This window comes from Venturia canescens, chromosome 10 (genome assembly GCF_019457755.1).
Source record: "Venturia canescens isolate UGA chromosome 10, ASM1945775v1, whole genome shotgun sequence".
NCBI lineage: Eukaryota > Metazoa > Arthropoda > Insecta > Hymenoptera > Ichneumonidae > Venturia > Venturia canescens.
Genome location: NC_057430.1, coordinates 6,166,490 through 6,188,518, shown reverse-complemented (window position 1 = coordinate 6,188,518; position 22,029 = coordinate 6,166,490). Strand labels below are relative to the sequence as shown.

The window sequence follows — 22,029 nt, the reverse complement described above, 5'->3', positions numbered from 1 at the left end:
GTGCTCTGCCTCAGTATAAGGTAGCACGAAAGCATACCTCTGTCGACTATGTTCATTGGGATGATCCAAATGAGCTGGTAGATCGTCTTCGCTTATTGCTCGCATCGCAAGCTGCTGGAAATTCATCACATTCGAATGAAATTATATCGACTATCGAGGAGTTGCGTGAAGCTGAAATCATTTATTAACATGTGATGGCTTGCTTTCATCCACATTCCCAACATGAGCGTCGATGTGTTTGGACGAAAGTTGAGTAGACGTGGTGCAGGTCCTCCGGGTAAACCAGGTGCTGGATTCAAAATTACATCGGACGGTCATTACGACTTGGAACGAAAACGACTGAGCAACGTTGGCGAGCCAGTAAATGCTCGAGATGTTGTAACACTCGGTGCATTCAGCAAACACATTCATTCTATAACTCATAGTGTGACTCATACAACGAATCAAAAGTGTGAATCGAATGTGGCGGCTGCAGAAAAGCGTGTGAGAACCGAGCTCGCCCATCTCCGTGAAGAAATTGATAATATAAAGAGAGAAATCTCAGAACTTCATGATGATATGAAGTTTTTACGAGATCATCTAATGATAAGTCAGTGAAAAATCCTCCAGACTCTTATCTTCTGCAATTGATGAGGACTGTGGGGGGGAGAAGAAAAAATGAGTGAAAAGAAGCTTGCGGTGGTTGAAGAACTGCATAAGCCAGCTCGGCGGAATTATCCACGTCGACATCAAGAGACGCGGTAGCGGCTCGACGCCAAGTATTAAAAGGAAAAACTGCAGCGCAAAAGAAAAGCCAGCGCGAGCCCTGCCGCTACTCTTATATACGCGAATATGCCGGTTTTATGACGTCACAGAATTTTCAAATGGCTCTCACAAAAAAACCATTTCATAAAAGAACTTGAAAATTTGTGACGATTTTTTTTCGATTTTTCTCTTTCCATTGGTCTTTGTTGCAAGTAAATCCGTCCAGTAGATCCTGAGATATGTAACGTTAGTGATTTAAAATCCATCATTTCGGGATTTTCATTTTCTTAGAGACAGAGGGGCGTAAGTTACGCTTGTTTACATTTGGACTTACGTCCTTTGCACGATTTCTTACTTTTGTCACACTCTACGTCACGCACTACGCTGAACGCGGCTACCCCCTCTCCTTCTGCGTCGCCGAGCGAGAGAGACAGAGAATGGGCGCACAGCGGGGGCAATACCAGCTCCTGGTTTGCACATAAAATATGTATATAATTATATAATATATATTTTATTTATTAATATTAATTAATAATAAAATATTATTATAATAAATATTTTATTATAATTAATATATAATATAATATATATATTATATTATACTATAATATAAAATGATAATAATACAATAAAATGAAAAAATTGAATAATACGAATAACATTAAATAATAAATAATAAAACTAAAAAAATATAAAATTCTGGTCGACGCCGCTGGATTATTCGAGGATGTCTAGGGCTCATGGGTTTTGGAGGACTAGGTTTAGGTACATTCTATCGCGATTTTCGATTTCTAGGTGGACGACCCCATAGTTTTTTATGTCCAGATATATTCCTCCATGGCTTTCGTCGTCAAGGTATGTTTTTTCATGGTTTTCGAGGTCTGGGTCGACGGCTCCTTAGTTTTCGATGTTCAGGTATGTTTCTCCATGGTTTTCATGGTTTCGGATAATTCCTCCATGGATTTCGATGTCTAGGTATATTCCTCCATGGTTTCTGATGTGCGAGTGTATTTCTCCGTAGTTTTTCATGGCCACGTGTATTTCTCTATAGTTCTTGATGTCTAGGTATATTCCTCCATGGTTTTCGCGATCGAGGTTGACGGCTCCACAGGTTTCGATGTCCAGGTATGTTTCTCCATGGTTTTCGTGGTCTCGGATAATTCCTCTATGGGTTTCGATGTCTAGGTATATTCCTCTATGGTTTCTGATGTGCAGGTGTATTTCTCCATAGTTTTTAATGTCCAGGTGTATTTCTCCAAAGTTCTTGATGTCTAAGGTATATTTCTCCATGGTTTTCGTGGTCTAAGTATGTCTCTTCATGGTTTTCGCGGTCGAGGTCGACGGTTCCACAGTTTTCGATGTCTAGGTATGTTTCTCCATGATTTTCGTGGTCTAGGATAATTTCTCCATGGGTTTTGATGTCTAGGTATATTCCTTCATGGTTTTCAATGTCTAAACGTGTTCCTTCATGGTTTTCGTGGTCCAGGTATATTCCTCCATGGTTTTCGATGTATGGATATTTTTCTCCATGGTTTTCGTGGTCTAGGTACAATCCTCCATGGTTTTCGTGGTCTAGGTACAATCCTCCATGGTTTTCGTGGTCTAGGTACGTTTCTTCATGGTTTTCAATGTCTAGGCATGTTTCTTCATGGTTTTCGTCATCCAGGTATATTCCTCCATGGTTGTCTCGGTGTAAGTAGATTCCTCCATGGTTTTCGTGGTCTAGGTATGTTTCTTCATGGTGTTCGTAGTCGCGGTCGACGGATCCACAGTTTTCGATGTCCAGGTATGTTTCTCTCGGGTTTTCGTGGTCGAGGATAATTCCTCCATGGGTTTCGATGTCTAGGTATATTCCTCCATAGTTTTCAATGTCTAGGCATGTTTCTTCATGGTTTTCGCGGTCGAGGTCGACGGCTCCATAGTTTTCGATGTCCAAGTATGCTTCTCCATGGTTTTCGTGGTCTAGGATAATTCCTCCATGGGTTTTGATGTCTAGGTATATTCCTTCATGGTTTTCGATGTATGGATATGTTTCTCCATGGTTTTCGTGGTCTAGTTATGTTTCTTCATGGTTTTCGCAGTCGAGGTCGACGGCTCCACAGTGTTCGATGTCCAGGTATGTTTCTCTCGGGTTTTCGTGGTCGAGGATAATTTCTCCATGGGTTTCGATGTCTAGGTATATTCCTCTATGGCTTTCGTGGTCTGGATATGTTTCTTCATGGTTTTCGCAATCGAGGTCGACGGCTCCACAGTTTTCGAAGTCCAGGTATGTTTCTCTCGGGTTTTCATGGTCGAGGATAATTCCTCCATGGGTTTCGATGTCTAGGTATATTCCTCCATGGTTTTCTATGTCTAGGCATGTTTAATCATGGTTTTCGCGGTCAAGGTCGACGGCGCCACAGTTTTCGATGTTCAAGTATGCTTCTGCATGGTTTTCGTGGTCTAGGATAATTCCTCCATGGGTTTTGATGTCTAGGTATATTCCTTCTTGCTTTTAAATGTCTGGACATGTTCCTTCATGGTTTTCGTGGTCCAGGTATATTCCTCCATGGTTTTCGATGTATGGATATGTTTCTCCATGGTTTTCGTGGTCTAGGTACATTCCTCCATAGTTTTCGTGGTCTAGGTAGATTCCTCCATGGTTTTCGTGGTCTAGGTATGTTTTTTCATGGCTTTCGCAGTCGAGGTCGACGGCTCCAGAGTTTTCGATGTCCAGGTATATTTCTCTCGGGTTTTGGTGGTCTAGGATAATTGCTCCATGGGTTTCGATGTCTAGGTATATTCCTCCATGGTTTTCAATGTCTAGGCATGTTTCTTCATGGTTTTCGTGGTCTAGGATAATTCCTCCATGAGTTTTGATGTCTAGGTATATTCCTTCATGGTTTTCGATCTCTGGATATGTTCCTACATGTTTTTCGTCGTCCAGGTATATTCCTCCATGGTTTTCAATGTCTAGGCATGTTTCATCATGGTTTTCGTGGTTCAGGTATATTCCTCCATGGTTTTCGATGTCTGGGTATGTTTCTCCATGGTTTTCGTGGTCTAAGTTGATGGTTCCACAGTTTTCGATGGCTAGGTCTGAGTTTCCATAGTTTTTGTTCTCTAGGTATATTTCTTCATCATTTCCGTGATCTAGGTCGATGACTTCATCCTTTTCGATGTCTAGGTATGTGTCTACATATTTTTCAGTGTCTAGGTATATTCCTCCATGGTTTTGGATGTCCAGGTATATTTCTTCATAGTTTTAAATGTCTACGTATGTTCCTTCATAGTTTTCGTGGTCCAGGTATATTCCGTCATGGCTTTTGATGCTAGGTCAACAATTCCATAGTTTTCGATGTTTGGTTATGGTTTTCCATGGTTTTCATGGTCTAGGTCGACGGTTCCATTGTTTTTGATGTCTACGTCGACAGCTCCATGGTTTTCGATGGCTAGGTATATTTCTCCATGGCTTTCGTCGTCCTGGTATGTTTTTTCATGCTTTTCGAGGTCTAGATCAACGGCTCCGTAGTTTTCAATGTCCAGGTATGTTTTCCCATTGTTTTCGTGGATTAGGTTGACGACTTCATAGTTTTCACTATCCCGGTCGATAGCTCCATAGTTTCCGATGTTAAGGTGAATTTGTCCATGGTTCCCGATATGAAAGTCAACGGCTCCATAGTTTCCGATAGTGTGGTGAGTTTTTCTAAGGTTGTCGATATCTAGGTCGTCGGCTCTATAGTTTTCGATGTCTAGTTTGGCGACTATAGGGTTTTCGATGTCTAGGTGGATGCCTTCGTATTTTTCAATATATATTCGACAATTTTATATTTCCCGATATTTAGGTAAACGGTGCAATGGTTTACGATATATTTCCTCATAGTTATCGATATCTAGATCTGCGATTTAATAGTTTACATTGACGAGGCAGGTTCAGACGTTACAGAAGAATGATTACATGAAAAAATATCACTGGACACCAATAACCATAAAGCTGTGGTCTTAGACATTGAATACCATGGAAACATCTCCTTGGACACTGCAAACCATTGACAGTATCCATGTCAACATGGAATCCATGAATGAGAAGAAGATAGTTTCAAAAATCATTTTTCCAAGTAAACAAGTGGAGCTTTTCAAAAAAAGGAATAGAAAATGAAAATATCATCCCATTGCATAGGAATTTCCCAATCTTTCATTGGAAAATTCGATTTGCTGAATGCATAATCAAAATCGTCACCATTATTGCTTGTAAAAGGTTTCAACTCACATGAACATAACCGCACAGTTTTCGTCCGTCTACATAGAAAAATTGGCTGTGTCGATTGCTTTTGGCACATAGAGAAAAGCACTCAACTTGAAACAAATCGTTTTAAAAATTTTCGTCGAAGACGAGGAATGTATTTTTTTTCTTAAGTAAATATTGTCACGCCTCTAAAAAATAAGCTAAATCAGAAAAAAAATAATTGACAAAGTAAAAAAAGAACGCCAATTATTAAAAGGTCGCGACCGTAGTTTCCAATAATTTTCTATATTTGCATTATCAATAAAAAATTTCAGAATATAAAAAAAAATGAGATCGTTTTCTGAAGTTGACAAATATAGTGAATGAAATACGATTCCTATATAGTTGTCACGTCTCGCAAAAAGAAGTGAAATCAGTAAATATTAAAACTTCAAAAAGTAAAAAAGGCACGCCAAGTATTAAAAGGTCGTGACCGTCGTTTTAAATGATTTTCTATATTCGCATTGTCAATAAATAAATTTAAAAAAATGTTTAACTGTGAAAAAATATGAGATCTATTGTAACATATACAGTGAATGAATTACGTTTCCTGTAGGAATTCTGAATTTTGGAAATAAAAAAAAATGAGATCATTTTCTAACGTAGCCAAGTACAGTGAATGAATTAAGGTTCTTGTGGAATTCATTCGTGTACACTTTTAGCCCTAATCCCTCACTTATTCAGAAAAATTTTCCAGCAAACGTCACAGAGCAACAAAGGTTTCTCGAATGATTCTGCAATTATTAAGAGATTATCATCTGTTTTTATGCTAGCTCGGGTTATAAACTTAAAACAGTTTACGCGTACAAGTGCATGCATTGTATCTATATGATGAACTGCACAAATTCATTTTCAACATTACACACAAGCTTGGCGTGCATGGTTTTCAATCGGAAGCTCGGCGAAGGAATGCCTCATCGGTCCATATATTTGAAGAAAACTTGATGATCCTCTCATGTAATTGTTTTTTAATTTGCCATCCCTTTTCCATTCAACTATTTTATTGAGTAGTCCGACGTGAGATCCCACGCTGTGTACACAAAGAAAAATATCTATTCTTGACTAGTTTGACTGATAAATTCATTACTCCAAATGTTTCGTATTCAACGCGTTTTCTTTTCTCAAATCAATGTTTACACAGCTTACTTCTTTGTTCATCCATTTCAATACTTGTGTAATTCATCCAATCATCTGCCCATTTGGTAAAAAAAAGAGTGTACGGACAAACGAGTGAAAGTGACGCGTGGATAAATTAAAATGCGTATGGGCATGAAAGAATGGCCGTATCTATCCGTACAAGATAAAGGCATATAAAGGGATTGATTGATTTCATTTCTTTATCCGTTCGTTTAATCGTTCAATTTTATCCACAAATTTCACCCATCTGTATTGTTTACCAAATCATTATATAACAGGGCCCCTCTTATTTTATTGGGGGATCGGTTTTTTTCACACTCGTTCATACAATTCTAATTAATTATTGTTTTCATAGTAAATTTGAACAATTGTCTCTTCCCGAGCTTCCGATTGAAAACCATGCACGCCAAGCTTGTGTGTAATGTTGATAATGAATTTGTGCAGTTCATCGTATAGATACAATGCATGCACTTGTACGCGTAAACTGTTTTAAGTTTATAACCCGAGCTAGCATAAAAACAGATGATAATCTCTTAATAATTGCAGAATCATTCGAGAAACCTTTGTTGCTCTGTGACGTTTGCTGGAAAATTTTTCTGAATAAGTGAGGGATTAGGGCTAAAAGTGTACACGAATGAATTCCACAAGAACCTTAATTCATTCACTGTACTTGGCTACGTTAGAAAATGATCTCATTTTTTTTTATTTCCAAAATTTGTGGATATACGCGGCCGGGATGAGACTTGGCAAGCTGATCTTGTAGATATGTCTGCATATGCACAACACAACTCCAACCATAAATTTCTCCTCACCGTCATCGATATATTCTCCAAATTCGCCTGGGCCGCACCGTTGAAGAGTAAAAGTGGAAAAGATGTGAGTGCTGCAATGGAGACGATTCTCAGCAAAGGGCGCATACCGAAAAATCTTCACGTCGATCAAGGAAAAGAATTTTATAATACTGACTTTAAGGCTTTGATGAAAAAGTATAATGTACACTTGTATTCTACATTTAGTAATTTGAAAGCATCAATTTGTGAGCGCTTCAATCGTACACTTAAGAATAAAATGTGGATTCAATTTAGTTTTCGCGGAAACTGGAAATGGATCGATATTCTCGATACATTAATTATAAAATATAATGATACATTACATCGTACGATAAAAATGAAACCGAAAGATGTGAACACTGCGAATGAAAAACGCCTGTTGCGTAATGTATACAATAGATCAGAAGTTGGAAACCAAGCAAAATTTAAAATCGGTGATAAAGTACGCATAAGTAAATTTAAGAATGTATTCGAAAAAGGTTATACACCAAACTGGACAACGGAAATATTTACAATATATCGAGTTAGAAAAACTAATCCAGTTACTTATAATATAAAAGATCATCAAGATGAACCCATCGCAGGTAGTTTCTATGAGCAAGAGCTGCTTCGAGCAAAATATCCCGACATATATCTTATTGAAAAAGTATTGAAGAAACGTGGTAGTCAGTTGTTCGTAAAATGGCTAGGTTTCGACAAAACACACAATAGTTGGATAAGTAAAAATGATTTGTAAACAATAAAGATAGAAAATTCAAAAGTCTGAGTGATTTTTACGACCTTTCCCCAACTCCGCATGAAAAGCAGATTAAAGAAAAAGAATGACAGATTTTCACAAAAAATTTTTATTTTACATAAATTACAACATATATTTACAAATTTACAAGTTTTTGAGGAAAAGTCCTCTCGCACAAAATTTTTTTTATTTCATATCAATGTTGAGAACAAGTTCTCACTCTCACAATTTTTTTTTTTTCGCATTCAATGTACAAATATTCTCGCAATCTCTAACATTCACAAGCACACATTCGTATTTACAATGATCTATGCCTCCATAGCTTCTGGAAATTCGGGAATATTGTAATGGCCCCATGGTAACGTGTCTACCGTTCCAGGTATAACATATCGCTTGTCATCGTGTGGACTTAGAGCAATTTTTGTCTCCGTGATGGTATAGACATTGTGTAATGTCGAGCGAATTGAAGATTGAGAACGCTTCATTTCGATCTGCTCATTGAGACATTTCACGTAATCTTCGAATGTTATGGTCCTCGCCACAACATTACTTTTTACTCCTTTTGCTTTTTTAACATCGTTCTCACCCTCAACTCGCGTCGCATACATCTTCGATCTAAGTCCAACGAATTCGGTCATTATGGCCCCATTGTTCTCATCTTTCATGAGACCCGGGATCTTTTTGTTGACTAGCGGTATACCATAAACGTTGTCATGGGGATAGTCACTGGTGTCATATTTGTCGAGATTACATTTCATGTCCTCGTACACATCTTCACATTCAATGTGGTAAATTAAACTATCAGTATCCGTATACATGACTTTACATTTATTTTGATACGACGGCATCATGAACTCGTGATGGAATTCATATAAACAAGTTTTTGAAATATCTAAAATAGACATGCCAACATATATCGGTTTATTGAATTTGACTTGTAGATTTCGCAACTCTACAGCGATTAAATTTTCCGCAAAGATACTTCGACTGTGAAAGTTAGGTTTAGCAATCATAGCCTCTGCTCCGTATCGACCTGCCCATTCCGTTAACAGTTTAACTTGGACGTGACTACGAACATCCTCCATGGTTTTTCCAAACACGGCATTATTCATTAATTTGAATAGATTTTTTTCAAAATCATTTTTCGCACGTGTACGAAACTGTGTATTCAAATCAATGTATGTTTTGAGCCAGGAAGATTGCTTAAACTTCAAGACTCTATGAATTTTAGTGATTGTCAAACCATGTTTCAAACACTGCTGCAATGCACGATAGTGGATGACATATCGTTTTTTCGCATTCACCGTGGCAAGAAGCTTCTCTTGCTTCGCGCCCGGAGGTTTGTCATGCGTTGGACAAAATGGCAAATCACTATGTGCATCGTGCAAGTGTTTCGGATATTCCAGATCAACCTCAAGAATATAGCCAATTTCAGATTCAAATGGATGAGACTCGATGTTGAAGTTGGCAAGGTCTTCAATCCATTCGAAATCTGCATACGGCAGTGGTTGACTCATTGCCCAACCATACAAATTGTTCACATCAAAATACATCAAGTATGACGATGGAATAGATGGGTCATACGAGTTCATGTACTTGTTATTGGCACGGGCATGTCTTTTGGAGCATTGACTAAGACCACCTCGGATACCTCTCTCCACAAACAATACCATGTCGATGTCTGTGAGCAATTCAAACTTTACTTTTGTATATTTCATCATGGCATCCCAGGTATATCCGGGGAGAGTGTAGTAAAACGCAGGGTCAAGACCATAACTTTTCAGGCAAGTATCGCGAAAATTCTCAAAGATATCGGCTAATAGTAATACGTCAGTCTTCAAGTATAAATCGCTGTATTCGCCGAGCGTTCGCGTTGAAAATCGTTCCCACACATTTTTCGCATGTGCATACTCCTTCTCGGAAACTGTTGAATCAGTTAAAGAGCTGTAAAATGCTTCCCGCGGTGGAAGCTCCGTTTCATCCAACTTTTCGAAACTGTCAATATACTCGTACGGGAAGACACCTTTCCGTGTTAATAAATGAAAATGGTCTACATCTTGGAATTGCGACTTTAACGTCGCGAGTTTATCTACAGTTAAAAAGGATGCTAATTTGTCTAGGCTCGTATTGAGAAATCTGAGTGAGTCAATGAAACGCAATTTTATATTTTTCCGCGTGTCTTTGCCTGTTTGAACCGTTTTCGAGAAGGAGATGTACTTTTCTTTTGTTATTGGGAGCAAGTCGATTTTCCCCGCGAACGCAGTTGCTACTTCTTTAATTATAAAATGTGCATCATAACCGGATAAATTGTGGAAAACTATTGGCATGAAAAACGAATTCTGATAGTTTAAATTACAATTTGAATGAGCCGGACCTCTGAATTGCCCTGTCAGGTGGCAATGATCGCGAACACGCTCGTCACCCTCGACAAAAGGTTTCTCACAAATATGGCACTCTTTTTCTTCCCGAAATTTCCTCCACTCTTGCGGAGACAATTCTTTCATCGGAACGTTCGTAAGAAGAATCTTTTCTACGCGCAAAGCTAATTGTTTAAGTTCTTCTACGAACCATTCCACGCAGTCCTCACCTCGGCGTTCGTGGTATCCCGAAAGCGAATCATCGTAGGAGCACTTTACATAATATCCAACGCTGAAGACGCGATGATGTTGGCTCTTATTTTTCTCCCTTTCTTCAGCGCTGGTCTTCTCCAAGATGCATTCGAGGTCGGCGTATACCACGAACGGGAGACGCTCCTTCCGATTGGCATTGGTAAACTCCAACCATTTGTCGTTCTCAGCTGGTAGTCGAACGGCACAATCGTTGATAACGCCACAATCCACCTCATGGAACTGCAGCTTATCAATGGTTGGGAAGTAATGAAGGCATCTATAACAATAAAAAATTTCAAATATTTACAGTATATTATCATAATCGTAAAGAAATGTATACAGTTGTATATTAAAAATACTTACCGATCACAGATGTATTTCTTGTGCCCATCAGAATTGAGCTGTGAGTTGACGAGCCGGGATAAATTCTTGATCCACGCGAAGTGTCCAATTCCACATCCCGACACGTCTTCGATGTAAAGCAAGTTGAAGTGTCGCTCTTTCTTCTCCTTGCTCACGCGGACTGGTAGAATGACTTCCTCCTTCTCGCTATAGACATTGATTGAGAGATTATTCATCTTCTCAAATTTCCCAATCTGGTCCAACGTCATAGGGAAGTTGATGCCTTGGAAGTTGAATATCGTTGAATAATGCGGGTAAGAGGATGTGCGATCGCTGTTTTTTTCTGCTGGATGAAGTGCAGCAGTCATAGCCCATCCAAAACACGCATCATCCGCCGATTTCACATTTACCACCGCTCTTTTCAACTGTATACGTTTCGCCAATGAAACGTGACATCCCGCCCGCAAAGCGTTGTACTTGTTGATGTTCACAGTTAAATTTGTTATTAATGTTAATGTCCAGCCACTGTCACTCTCCTGGAACTCCTCGAGCGATCTCAGAGTCGGCTCCACGACTCGCTTCCGATACCACTCACTCAAGTCCGATGTTGTGAAAAGTTCAACATTTCCCGTGTTGACACTTTTATTTGCCCGCTTATCGCCCACGGTAAACTCTCCGTTAAACGAAGTGTTCACTTTTATACTATTATATTTGCAAATATGAGCCTGCACTTGTTCTTCAACAAGCTCATACGCATCCAATAGAAACTTTCGTGGGTCGATATGATCACGATTAATCACAGCACCGGTTGACAAGCGATTTTCAAATGCGCTGTCAATTTCACGCCATGTTAATCCATGATCATTTAATCCTCCGCCCCAATGTATGAAGCGTTGGCGTGTTGCCTGCTTCAAACATTCGAGACGCAAGATTTGCGAAGTGACCGAGTGGTGATATCCCAGTCGCGGTCGTATCGATCGAACTTGCTCCTCCAGCGATTCGATGAGGGTATCACACTGGTGTTCCCACACCAAAAATTGCTCCAACGTCCGCAGGAGAGTTGCTTGCATACGCAGCAATTGCTCGGTAGCGATGTCGACGGTGAGAGACATGATGCGCTGAACGAAATTTGACTCGAAATGTAACTGTTACGTCGTCTCAACAGAGTCTGAACCTTCCTCAAAATTGTTTCATTTTATATACGCGTTTTTTCGTTTCTGAGGTGGGGATGAGTAGGAGGGAGGAAAAATCTTGACTTTTCTGGAAACTCGAATGTGGTACCCAGGTTCTAATCGAGGAAGTGCGGTTGACTTCAAAAATCCCTTCTTGCGCCTTTGAGAAATGCCTCTGCAGGTTAAAAATGTGCAACACCGGACACATAAATCTGTCATTGAGCGAGTGCATCTCTGTAAAGATTTCTAGTCCAATGTGAACATTTTTTTTCTCGGAAAACATTCTTCTAAACATCTCTCAAGTCAAAAGTTGGAGGGAAGGGCAGGTGCATTTTTAAAGAAATCTCATCACCATCTCACGAATGTAAAAATATGTAATATGGGACACATAAATTTCTCATTAGGGGTCTCCGTCACGGATTCCAATAATTGAGAGCACTTTTCTTCTCAACTGACTTTTCTTAAAACTCCGCAGGAAACATAAATCAGTCATTCGAGGGGGGGGGGGGGGGGGGGGGGCATCCACGAGTTCTTTTTATTCCTGAAAATATACTTTGTCTATGCAATGCCGCAAACAGGACCGCTGCATCCCCTCTCCCCCTCTTTGTTACCCTGAGAACCTCCACACACCATGCAGCCCCCGCAATGCGCTTCCCCGTTGTCGCACTCCCCCTAAGAGCCCATCGATTAAAACTGGTTTTGAAAACAGAAATCTTGTCGGAACTTGCACCACCTCAAGAATACAAAAAAATGTAACACAAAACACATAAATTTGTCATTAGTGTGACATGCAAACATCGTAGATCACGGAGTCCGATAATTGAGATCATCTTTGGAAAGAGCACAAAATTTCGTCCAATACAATCTGATACCGGAAACATAAATCAGTCATTGGTGGGTGTTCAGAAAAGGGCATAGTTCGCCGTTCTCTCGTGGGAGGCCCTCAGTCGACGGTCGGTCTCTCGCTTGAGCTCGGCGGTGCTGTGCACCTCTGCGCGCGCTCCCCTCCCTCGTGCTTCGCGTGCCGGTAGTTGCCGGCGCCTTCCTCTCTCTCTTCTACTCGGGACGTTGCGCAAGACGCCACGTGCTTCTGTCTTTTCTAAATTCCTTTCGTGTCTTCTACCATCAAAATTTCTTGAAGTGTCCGGCTTAATTTCGCGATTTACGCCCGTAAAATTGAAACGTGTACTTTTATTGTGTTCCGGCGGTATTTCACTTCTTTTTCATATCGGAATTAGAATTGTTAACGGCTCACTTCTAGAACGCTTTTCCGCCATATTGGCCACCCACGGATTCTTCGAGACGCTTCGATTGTGTACTCTTCGATTCGAATAAACTGTGATATTTTTACGCTATTTTTTACACAAACATTCTTCGTTTCGAATTCTTTCGTTTTCTTTCACCCGGCCATACAATTTCATCCACGACTCCTTCTCACAAACCAGGAATTCTGCTCAAAAAATTACATGGTCCTTCGAGCCGGATAGTGAAGTGGGAATTCGTAGTTTTTTTTGTATTGGAACTTCGGTATGTGCTTCGGGTGAACTTCATGTGGAAATCTGTCGGACTTGTGAGGCTAAAAAACTCGGTGCCTTCAAGGGATTCAGTGCAGTGAAAATTCTCGTGACTGCGGCACGTGGTCGCGCGCGCGTGAGCTCGGTATCGACCTCCGCTTTGTGCGGATCTTCGTAGCGCTGTCTCCGTCTTTCATACAAAGCCTCCAGAACGTGCTTCGCTCTCTTCTGTCACTTGGCAACAAGTCTCTCGCCGGAACACTTCAATCCTTCACCGGGTAAGGCATCGGAGCTCCGTGACGTCACCGCTCTGGTTTCTCACTTCGCGAGAGAGCATCAAGTAGTAAGTACTGACCACTCTCGCACAATTTCAGTGCTTCAGCTATCGGTTCTTTTCGATCGAGCCCACTGATTCACCGGAGCGATCAATGATTGACTCTCTCTAAAGACTTTTGTTGAACATTTTTGGAAATTTTGCGCGAGTGTTTCGCCGCGGCATTTCGGACACTTCCGCGAGTGATTCCGCGCGATTTTCAAAAAATTTTCTCGGTTCAATTTTCAGACTTTTGTTTTCGCGATTGTTTCGCCTCGCTATTTTTCGAACTTTTTTCGCGAGTGATTTCACCGCGATATTTGGACGCTTCGCGAGTGACTTCGCCGCGCTTTTTTGGACGCTTCGCGAGTGATTTCGCCGCGCTTTTTTGGACGCTTCGCGAGTGATTTCGCCGCGCTTTTTTGGACGCTTCGCGAGTGATTTCGCCGCGCTTTTTTGGACGCTTCGCGAGTGATTTCGCCGCGCTTTTTTGGACGCTTTGCGAGTGATTTCGCCGCGCTTTTTGGACGCTTTGCGAGTGATTTCGCAGCGCTATTCTGGGCGCCTTCGCGAGTAATTTCGCCGCGGCATTAAAAAACTCCTCTCGGCCTTCTTCAAACATTGTCTCGAGTGTTGACATTATGACTACGGTTCAAGCCAAGGTTGACCGTCGCATCGCTGGACTCTACAGCACATTCCAGTGCATCATCGGCCTCGCTGAAAATGCGCAGGAGGCTTCCACCAGTAACACTTCGCGAGTGCTCGCAACAACGCGCCTGGAGCTTCTCGAAGCGGAATGGATACGGTTCAAATCGGAACATGCGGTCCTTCTCGACATGAATTGTGAAAATTTACAGGAACAGGCGTACTTCCGGGAGTCCGTAGAGGCTCAATGCCTTCAGGCTTACGAGACGGCTAAAGTAGCCTATCTCACGATTAAGGAGCATTACGACCGCACTGAACCTACCGGCGCACTTCTCGCCGACGTCTCAGCTGCAGAGTGTCAGGCCGCTCTTCGTCGGTCCCTTCCAGAGATTAAACTAAAAACATTTTCCGGAGAGTTTTCAAAGTGGCGGGAATTTCATGACATGTTCGTCTCCATGGTGGGTGAGAACACATACATCACCTCCGTTGAGAAAATGCATTATCTTCGAACTTCACTAAAAGGAGAAGCAGCTCAACTGGTGTCAAACCTTCCTATTTCGGCCTCTTCGTTCGCAGCAGCTTGGGATATTCTCGTTGAACGGTATGAGAACAAACGCCTCCTCATCACGGCTCAGCTCGACTGTTTGCTCGGCATCCCGAACATAACCACTCGGTCCGGTAAAGCTCTCAACAACCTTCTCAACACATTGTCTGAGGTCCTCCACGCCTTACAAGCGCTGGAGGTCCCCATTCAATCGTGGGACTGCATCTTGGTGCACATCGTCGCTTCAAAATTGGATCAACATCTTCGTGAACAATGGGAAGTCAAGCTCGGCGCTGCAAAAGAACCGGCAACTCTCCAACAACTTCGAGATTTTCTCAACACTCGGGCTCGAGCTCTGGAGAGCATCGAGATTCGTGTGCCTCAGTACTCTTCTCGGCAGTCTTCAACCGCAACGCCTCCACCGAAACCGGCCACTTCACGGATGTCCTCGTCATCGGGCGCCGTCAAGGCATATACAGCGCAGGTCCCTTCAAAGGGTCTCATCCCCACAACTGTGGATCACAAGGCCGCTATGGCATCTACGAAGCCTCTAAATCCAGGCGGTTCTGCAACCCAGTGTTGTCATTATTGCCTCAGCCAGCACTTCATAGCCAAGTGCCCCAACTTCAAGCAGCGGACCCCTCAAGAACGCCGGACAATCGCAGAACAGCGGCGATTGTGTTTCAACTGCCTCGGACCTCATTCTGCAGTAAACTGCAAGGTAACCGGCCGCTGTGCCGAGTGTGGTGGTAAGCACCACACACTCATTCACACCGGATCAATCTCGGCTACTCCTTCACCACCTGCCGGAGCTCCTCATCCGAAACCATCGGCATCTTCGTCGCCGAATGAGCCTCAGGCTTGACTCCTCCAGAGTCACCTATCGGATATTTCAAGAGGATCAATTCCAACGGGTACTTCGCGCGATAGCGCTCCGCTTTTCTCGGATACTTCTACACAAACGGTGCTTCCATCGGACTCTTCGAGCACCCTTCTAGCCAACGCAACCGTCGCCTCGTGCATTCGGCCGTCAGTGCTTTTGGCCACTTGCCTAGCGCTCATCACATCTTCAGCCGGTCTTACTTCTACCATTCGGATTCTCATCGATCCCGGGTCCGAACTTTCGTTCATTTCAGAACGCATAGTGCAATCGTTGCAGTTAAAGCGTCAATCGGCCTCATTAAATGTGTTAAGCCTCGGCAATCAACGGACTGGGCCCACGCGGGGAGTAGTCACCGCTCACCTCTCGTCTCTTCACAACTTCTCGGCTTTCTTCTCGGCCACTGCCTTCATCCTTCGGGTTCTAACCACGTCTCTTCCTTCATTCACATCAACGGAACGGCAATCTTGGCATCACCTCAACGGCTTGCAGCTAGCCGACCCGAATTTTCTTCAACCTCGGCCCATCGATCTGATTATCGGAGCCGATTCCTACGGCAAACTCATCGAATCAGAAGTCATAAAAGGCCTTCCCTCTGAACCAATCGCGCAACGAACGCTGTTCGGATGGATCGTCCTCGGACCAATATCGGACACTACCGCTACTTCGGCATCTCTTCATCACGCCTCAATTGAGGATGACGTGTCCCTTCAACTTCGGAAATTTTGGGAAATGGAAGAACTTCCGTCAGATTCTGCTTCAACTCAAGATGAGGATACGGAATTTTGCGAGCAACATTTCAAAAACACACATAAGCGCGACGCTTCGGGCCGCTACACTGTTCGGCTCCCCTTCAAATTGCCTCCAACGTCACTCGGAGACTCCTTCTCGGCCGCTTCCCGATCACTTCACCGACTTCGAGCTCGGTTGGCTGAAGACGAGTATATCAGCCAGCTGTACAAGGAATTTCTTCAAGAATACGAGGCTCTTCATCACATGATTCCGGTTTCCGACGTAAGACCGACGAATCCGTGCTTCATCCTTCCGCATCGCGGAGTCGTGCGTGAGCACAGTGTCATCACAAAACTCCGCGTAGTTTTCAACGGGTCGTGCAAAACTAACACCGGTTTCTCGCTAAACGACATACTTCACACCGGGCCGAAGCTTCAACAGGACATTTCCGATGTACTTCTATGGATTCGGCAACATCGGTTCATCTTCGCTACGGATATTACAAAAATGTATCGGCAAATCCTCATACACCCGGACGATCAAGAGTTCCAACGGATTCTCTGGTTCGATTCAAACAACGAGCAGATCAGCTATAAACTCACAACCGTAACATACGGTTTGAGTTGCGCCCCGTATTTGGCTATTCGGGTAATGCTTCAACTTGTCGAAGACGAAGGCCATGAGTTCCCTCTGGCCGTGCTTCCGCTAACTCAAGGACGCTATGTCGACGATATTTTCGGCGGAGCTGATTCTGTCTCAGAGCTTCGAGAAATCTCTCTTCAACTGGAAAAAAATTTGTGCCCGCGGTTGCCTTCCCCTTCAAAAATGGACTTCGAATTCACCAGCGGCTCTTCAACATCTAGACTCTTCAGCCTTACAACCTGAAGCAGTCTCGATTAATTCGGAGGATTCGACGACAAAGCTTTTGGGGCTAGTCTGGGATCCAATCAAGGATGCGTTCCGGTTCAATCTTCAGGCAAACTTCTCCTCAGCAATCACTAAGCGGATCGCACTCTCGGAAACTGCTTCATTATTCGATCCCCTTGGGTTTATTTCTCCAGTGATTATTACTGCCAAAATCTTCATGCAGGAGCTCTGGCTCGCAAAACTGCAGTGGGACGATCTTCTTCCGGAACGACTTCAACTTCGGTGGTGGCAATTTCGCGAAAGTCTAAGCGATTTGCCCCTCATTTTGATTCCTCGGTGGCTACATTCTTCTCCAACGGACTCGGTCGAGCTTCATGGGTTTTCTGACGCTTCGCAGCTCGCCATGGCTGCTGTGGTCTATCTTCGATCATCTTCTCCGGACGGCTCGACGTCAGTCAGGCTCATCTCTTCGAAGACAAGAGTGGCCCCTCTAAAACGGCTAAGTATCCCTCGCCTCGAGCTTTCGGCTGCTCTTCTACTGGCTCGGCTCATTGCATACATCCAGAAAACGCTTCCGCGAAAAGACGCGCCTCTCTATCTCTGGACGGATTCATCGGTTACTCTCACCTGGGTCTCTTCGCAACCAGCTCGCTGGAAAGACTTCGTCCGGAACCGAGTTTCACTCATTCAAGACCTGACTTCAACGGCTAAATGGCGCTTCATTTCGGGAAAGGAGAACCCAGCGGACTGTGCTTCGCGAGGACTGACTCCTCTTCAGTTGTCCAAGCATTCTCTCTGGTGGTCCGGTCCCACTTGGCTAATGAACACTTCGGAAAACTGGCCGGCACAGCCACTAAACCTTCCCACGGACGCTCCACTCGAGCATCGGCCCGGCTTCAGCTTTACTTCAAATCTCGAGCCAATAGGCAAGATTTGGGATCTTGTTCAACGGTATTCTTCATTGACACGACTTCTTCGAATCACGGCAATGTGTCAACGAGCTCTTCATCGATTCAAGCGCTCCTCACCGGTTCGGACGGACATACAGCTTACTCCAGACGATCTTGAACAAGCAAGACTCTTCTGGGTACTACATATACAATCGGCTCATTTCGCTGCGGAACTGCGATCAATCTCAAACGGAAATTTTTTGACACGGGGTCATTTCCTGTCGGCCTTGACTCCCTTCATCGATTCGCATGGAACTCTTCGCGTCGGGGGACGCCTGCAGCATTCCAGTCTAAACTTGGAAGCAAAACATCCGGCTATCCTTCCACGTCATTCGACATTCACGACGCTCGTCATCGCTGACGCGCACCTCAAGACTCTTCACGGCGGAACTCAATCGACCTTGACTCTCCTTCGTTCCAATTACTGGATCGTCGGAGGTCGAGCACCAATAAGATCGTTCATTCTTCACTGCGCTAAATGCGTTCGGTTTCGAGGACTTCGAGCTCAACAGCTCATGGGGCAACTTCCGATCAGTCGTGCTACTCCTTCTCGGGCATTCCTTCACACCGGACTTGATTACGCCGGACCCTTCACAGTAAAAACATGGCGAGGCCGGAATACGAAAACATACAAAGGATATCTGGCCGTCTTCGTTTGTTTTTCAACGTCAGCTGTTCACTTGGAACTGGTGACAGACTATACCTCGGATGCCTTCATCGCGGCCTTTCGGCGGTTCACGAGTCGTCGAGGCATTTGTCATACGCTCTATAGCGATTGCGGGACGAACTTCATCGGAGCTGATGCCCAACTTCAAGGACTCTTCAAAGAAAGTGCGGCAGAAATGCCACACATAATTTCTTCGCTGACTAACATCGGAACTCGGTGGTCCTTCAACCCCCCCTCGGCTCCTCACATGGGAGGAAAGTGGGAGGCCGCCGTCAAATCGGCAAAACATCACCTTCAACGGGTTATCGGGGACTCAGCACTTACGTATGAAGAATTTACAACTCTTCTTACGCAAGTCGAGTCAGTGCTAAATTCACGTCCGCTGGGCGCCATGTCAGACGATCCGGATGACTTCTCTGCCCTGACTCCTGGCCACTTCCTCATCGGCGAGGCCCTAAATTCAGTTCCGGAACCTTCGCTCACTTCAACTCCGGAGCTAAAACTTCCGCGCTGGGCCCAAATTCAACGGAGATTCCAGCAAATTTGGCAACGCTGGTCATCGGACTATCTTCAACACGGTTTAGCCACTTCCAAGTGGCGACATCCTCGGAACGAGATCCAGGTTGGCTCCCTGGTCCTCATCACGGATGAACGACTTCCACCTTCAAGCGGCCAATTTCAAAGCTCTGCATTCTTCCGGTTACTTCTTCGACAACATCGGTTGCCGAAGGCGGGGAGTGTGTTCAGAAAAGGGCATAGTTCGCCGTTCTCTCGTGGGAGGCCCTCAGTCGACGGTCGGTCTCTCGCTTGAGCTCGGCGGTGCTGTGCACCTCTGCGCGCGCTCCCCTCCCTCGTGGGTCGCGTGCCGGTAGTTGCCGGCGCCTTTTTCTCTTCTTCTGTTCGGAACGTCGTACAAGACGACACGTGCTTCATTTATTCATTCAAATTTTCGTACCCTTCCAACATTCGTTCGTCAACTCAGTGGAGTGCGCGCTTTAATCTTGCGATTTACGCCCGTAAAATTGAAACGTGTACTTTTATTGTGTTCCGGCGGTATTTCACTTCTTTTTCATATCGGAATTAGAATTGTTAACGGCTCACTTCTAGAACGCTTTTCCGCCATATTGGCCACCCACGGACTCTTCGAGACGCTTCGATTGTGTACTCTTCGATTCGAATAAACTGTGATATTTTTACGCTATTTTTTACACAAACATTCTTCGTTTCGAATTCTTTCGTTTTCTTTCACCCGGCCATACAATTTCATCCACGACTCCTTCTCACAAACCAGGAATTCTTCTCAAAAAATTACAGTGGGTGCGGTGAAAAAAAACCTTTGTCTCAAATTTTTTGTCTCTTCAAAGTGCCGCCGCACCCCCGCTGTCCGAGAACCTTCCCCCTCCACATACCATGCAGCCCCGCAACGGTCCCCGCGCTCCCCCGTCCCCGCTCCCCCCTGAGATCCCTGAGTTAGAACTGGTATAGCCTTACTACTCTGGTGATTTCATACTTTTCATATTAGATTCCATTTCATACAGGTTCATTAAATGTCATCCTAATGATCCTGTACTTTCATCTAAATTTTTATTCCTAAACGGATGTTATTGTTTTTCTTTTTCTTCGTCCTTTCACGCAATGGATTTTTTGTGTGCCTGTGATAGTCTCCGTTGAAATGTTGACGATTTCATTGAAACAATTTCTAAATATGCCAGAAATATATATCTCTACTCTGATGAAGCCCCAGAACAGTTCAAATCGTACCCAGACTTAATAAATCTTTATCATCACAAAAAAGTTTATACCGAATAGCTTTTCCTCGCGAGCCATCATGGTAAAAGATTTTGCAATGGGCTTCGTTGCCATTCAATCGACAAATTTTAACCCATTAAGAATCATAGGAATGAGCTAAAAAGTCGTGCAATTTACCAAACGTTTAAGTGAAATATTCATCAATTGAGAAAAGATGGATTTCTCATTACGGGACTGATTTTTAGTGCAAACGAGCCTCACTCATGTAAAAGAATTTTACTGTAAAGAAAATAAAAAGCAATATCCGTTAACGTTTAAAAATTATAATAAAAATATAGGTCTATTATTTTTTAAACTGTATGCAAATGCACGGCTCTACTTTGATTCACAATAATTCACCGATATATTATTTTGCAGGATTTGAAAGTCATATTTTGCATGGAATTCTTGGAAAGTCTATTGAATAACACAATATGAAGAAAAAAAATCAATTTGATATATTTTCAAACGTTATAAACATTTGAAAAAAAACCACGCCAATTTTCAAAAAACCGTACTTTGTCAGCGACTTAATAAAACAAAAATCGAAACAATCGTAAGCCTCCTTTCCAGAATATTAGAGACCAGCATAAACTTTTCAAAAGTGAAGGAAGAACACAAATGATTGAAAAGTCGCAACCTACTGTATAAAGTTGTTACTCGAAATTGTTGACATCACTTCGAAATAAAAACTGTTTCGTAACATCCATTGTTTTTTTGTTCGGAAAAGAAACCTTATATCTTGCTAATCAAGCCATGAACGTGTGATTGTATTATTCAACTTTTTTCTTGAAACATGCACAAAAAAATGTTTAATTATTGAAAAAAAAATTGACGTTTATGATTTTTCAAACGTCATTTGCCTTATTTTGAAAAATCATGCACTCCAAATTTTTGGGCAATAATAATTTGAAACTTATATATTGAAACGTAATCGAGCTGACGTTTCGTGTTTAAATTATATAAAATTGAAGTTTTTCATATGGGTCCAAAAAACATTGATGGAGCAAAAACTTATTACTCGTTGTTTAAATATCACGAGACTGTTTTTCGTTAATTCGAAAAAATGGAACAAAGATTTACAGCTTATTCTCATGCCATTAGCAAGTTTTACTCAAATCATTTCCGATTCTCAGAGAAAAATAATGTTTCTCGAATTCAGTAGTTATGGAATGATGAAAAGTGCATGGTGTTATTTGGATCAACTAGCAATAGCTGTTAAAAAAAACCTATAACATAATTTTGTTGATCGTAACAATTTATAATAATTTTAGGTATTGATCATCAGTGATGGC

The 22,029-nt window shown here is 42.8% G+C and overlaps 3 protein-coding genes across 3 annotated transcripts; 2 read left to right on the top strand and 1 right to left on the bottom strand.

The window, feature by feature from the left end:
• Window positions 1–9,827: 9,827 nt before the first annotated feature.
• LOC122416739 (uncharacterized) lies at window positions 9,828–10,967 on the bottom strand. The gene is made up of 3 exons (XM_043429783.1): window positions 10,684–10,967; window positions 10,191–10,597; window positions 9,828–9,847 (listed from the first exon to the last, which is right to left on the bottom strand). Exons 1-3 carry the CDS (start codon window positions 10,929–10,931, stop codon window positions 9,828–9,830), a joined length of 675 nt encoding a protein of 224 aa, XP_043285718.1. The 5' UTR covers window positions 10,932–10,967.
• Window positions 10,968–14,302: 3,335 nt separating this feature from the next.
• On the top strand, window positions 14,303–15,715 carry LOC122416738 (uncharacterized). Its single transcript, XM_043429782.1, has one exon. The coding sequence runs from the start codon at window positions 14,303–14,305 to the stop codon at window positions 15,713–15,715; it is 1,413 nt and encodes a 470-aa protein (XP_043285717.1).
• A 747-nt stretch (window positions 15,716–16,462) lies between these two features.
• On the top strand, window positions 16,463–19,757 carry LOC122416737 (uncharacterized). Its single transcript, XM_043429781.1, has 2 exons — window positions 16,463–17,110; window positions 17,553–19,757. The coding sequence occupies exons 1-2, from the start codon at window positions 16,463–16,465 to the stop codon at window positions 19,755–19,757; spliced, it is 2,853 nt and encodes a 950-aa protein (XP_043285716.1).
• Window positions 19,758–22,029: the final 2,272 nt, after the last annotated feature.

What these genes read in the sequence shown, in the direction of transcription:
- LOC122416738 (XM_043429782.1), top strand. Translation starts at nt 14,303, where the DNA reads ATGACTACGGTTCAAGCCAAGGTTGACCGTCGCATCGCTGGACTCTAC.
- LOC122416739 (XM_043429783.1), bottom strand. Translation starts at nt 10,931, where the DNA reads ATGACGTTGGACCAGATTGGGAAATTTGAGAAGATGAATAATCTCTCA. An exon ending in AAGAAATACATCTGTGATCG is followed by an intron (nt 10,598 to 10,683) that starts GTAAGTATTTTT and finishes TTATTGTTATAG; the next exon opens with ATGCCTTCATTACTTCCCAA. An exon ending in AGAATTGTCTCCGCAAGAGT is followed by an intron (nt 9,848 to 10,190) that starts GGAGGAAATTTC and finishes TGACTCACTCAG; the next exon opens with ATTTCTCAATACGAGCCTAG.
- LOC122416737 (XM_043429781.1), top strand. Translation starts at nt 16,463, where the DNA reads ATGGAAGAACTTCCGTCAGATTCTGCTTCAACTCAAGATGAGGATACG. An exon ending in CCCCGTATTTGGCTATTCGG is followed by an intron (nt 17,111 to 17,552) that starts GTAATGCTTCAA and finishes ATCTTCATGCAG; the next exon opens with GAGCTCTGGCTCGCAAAACT.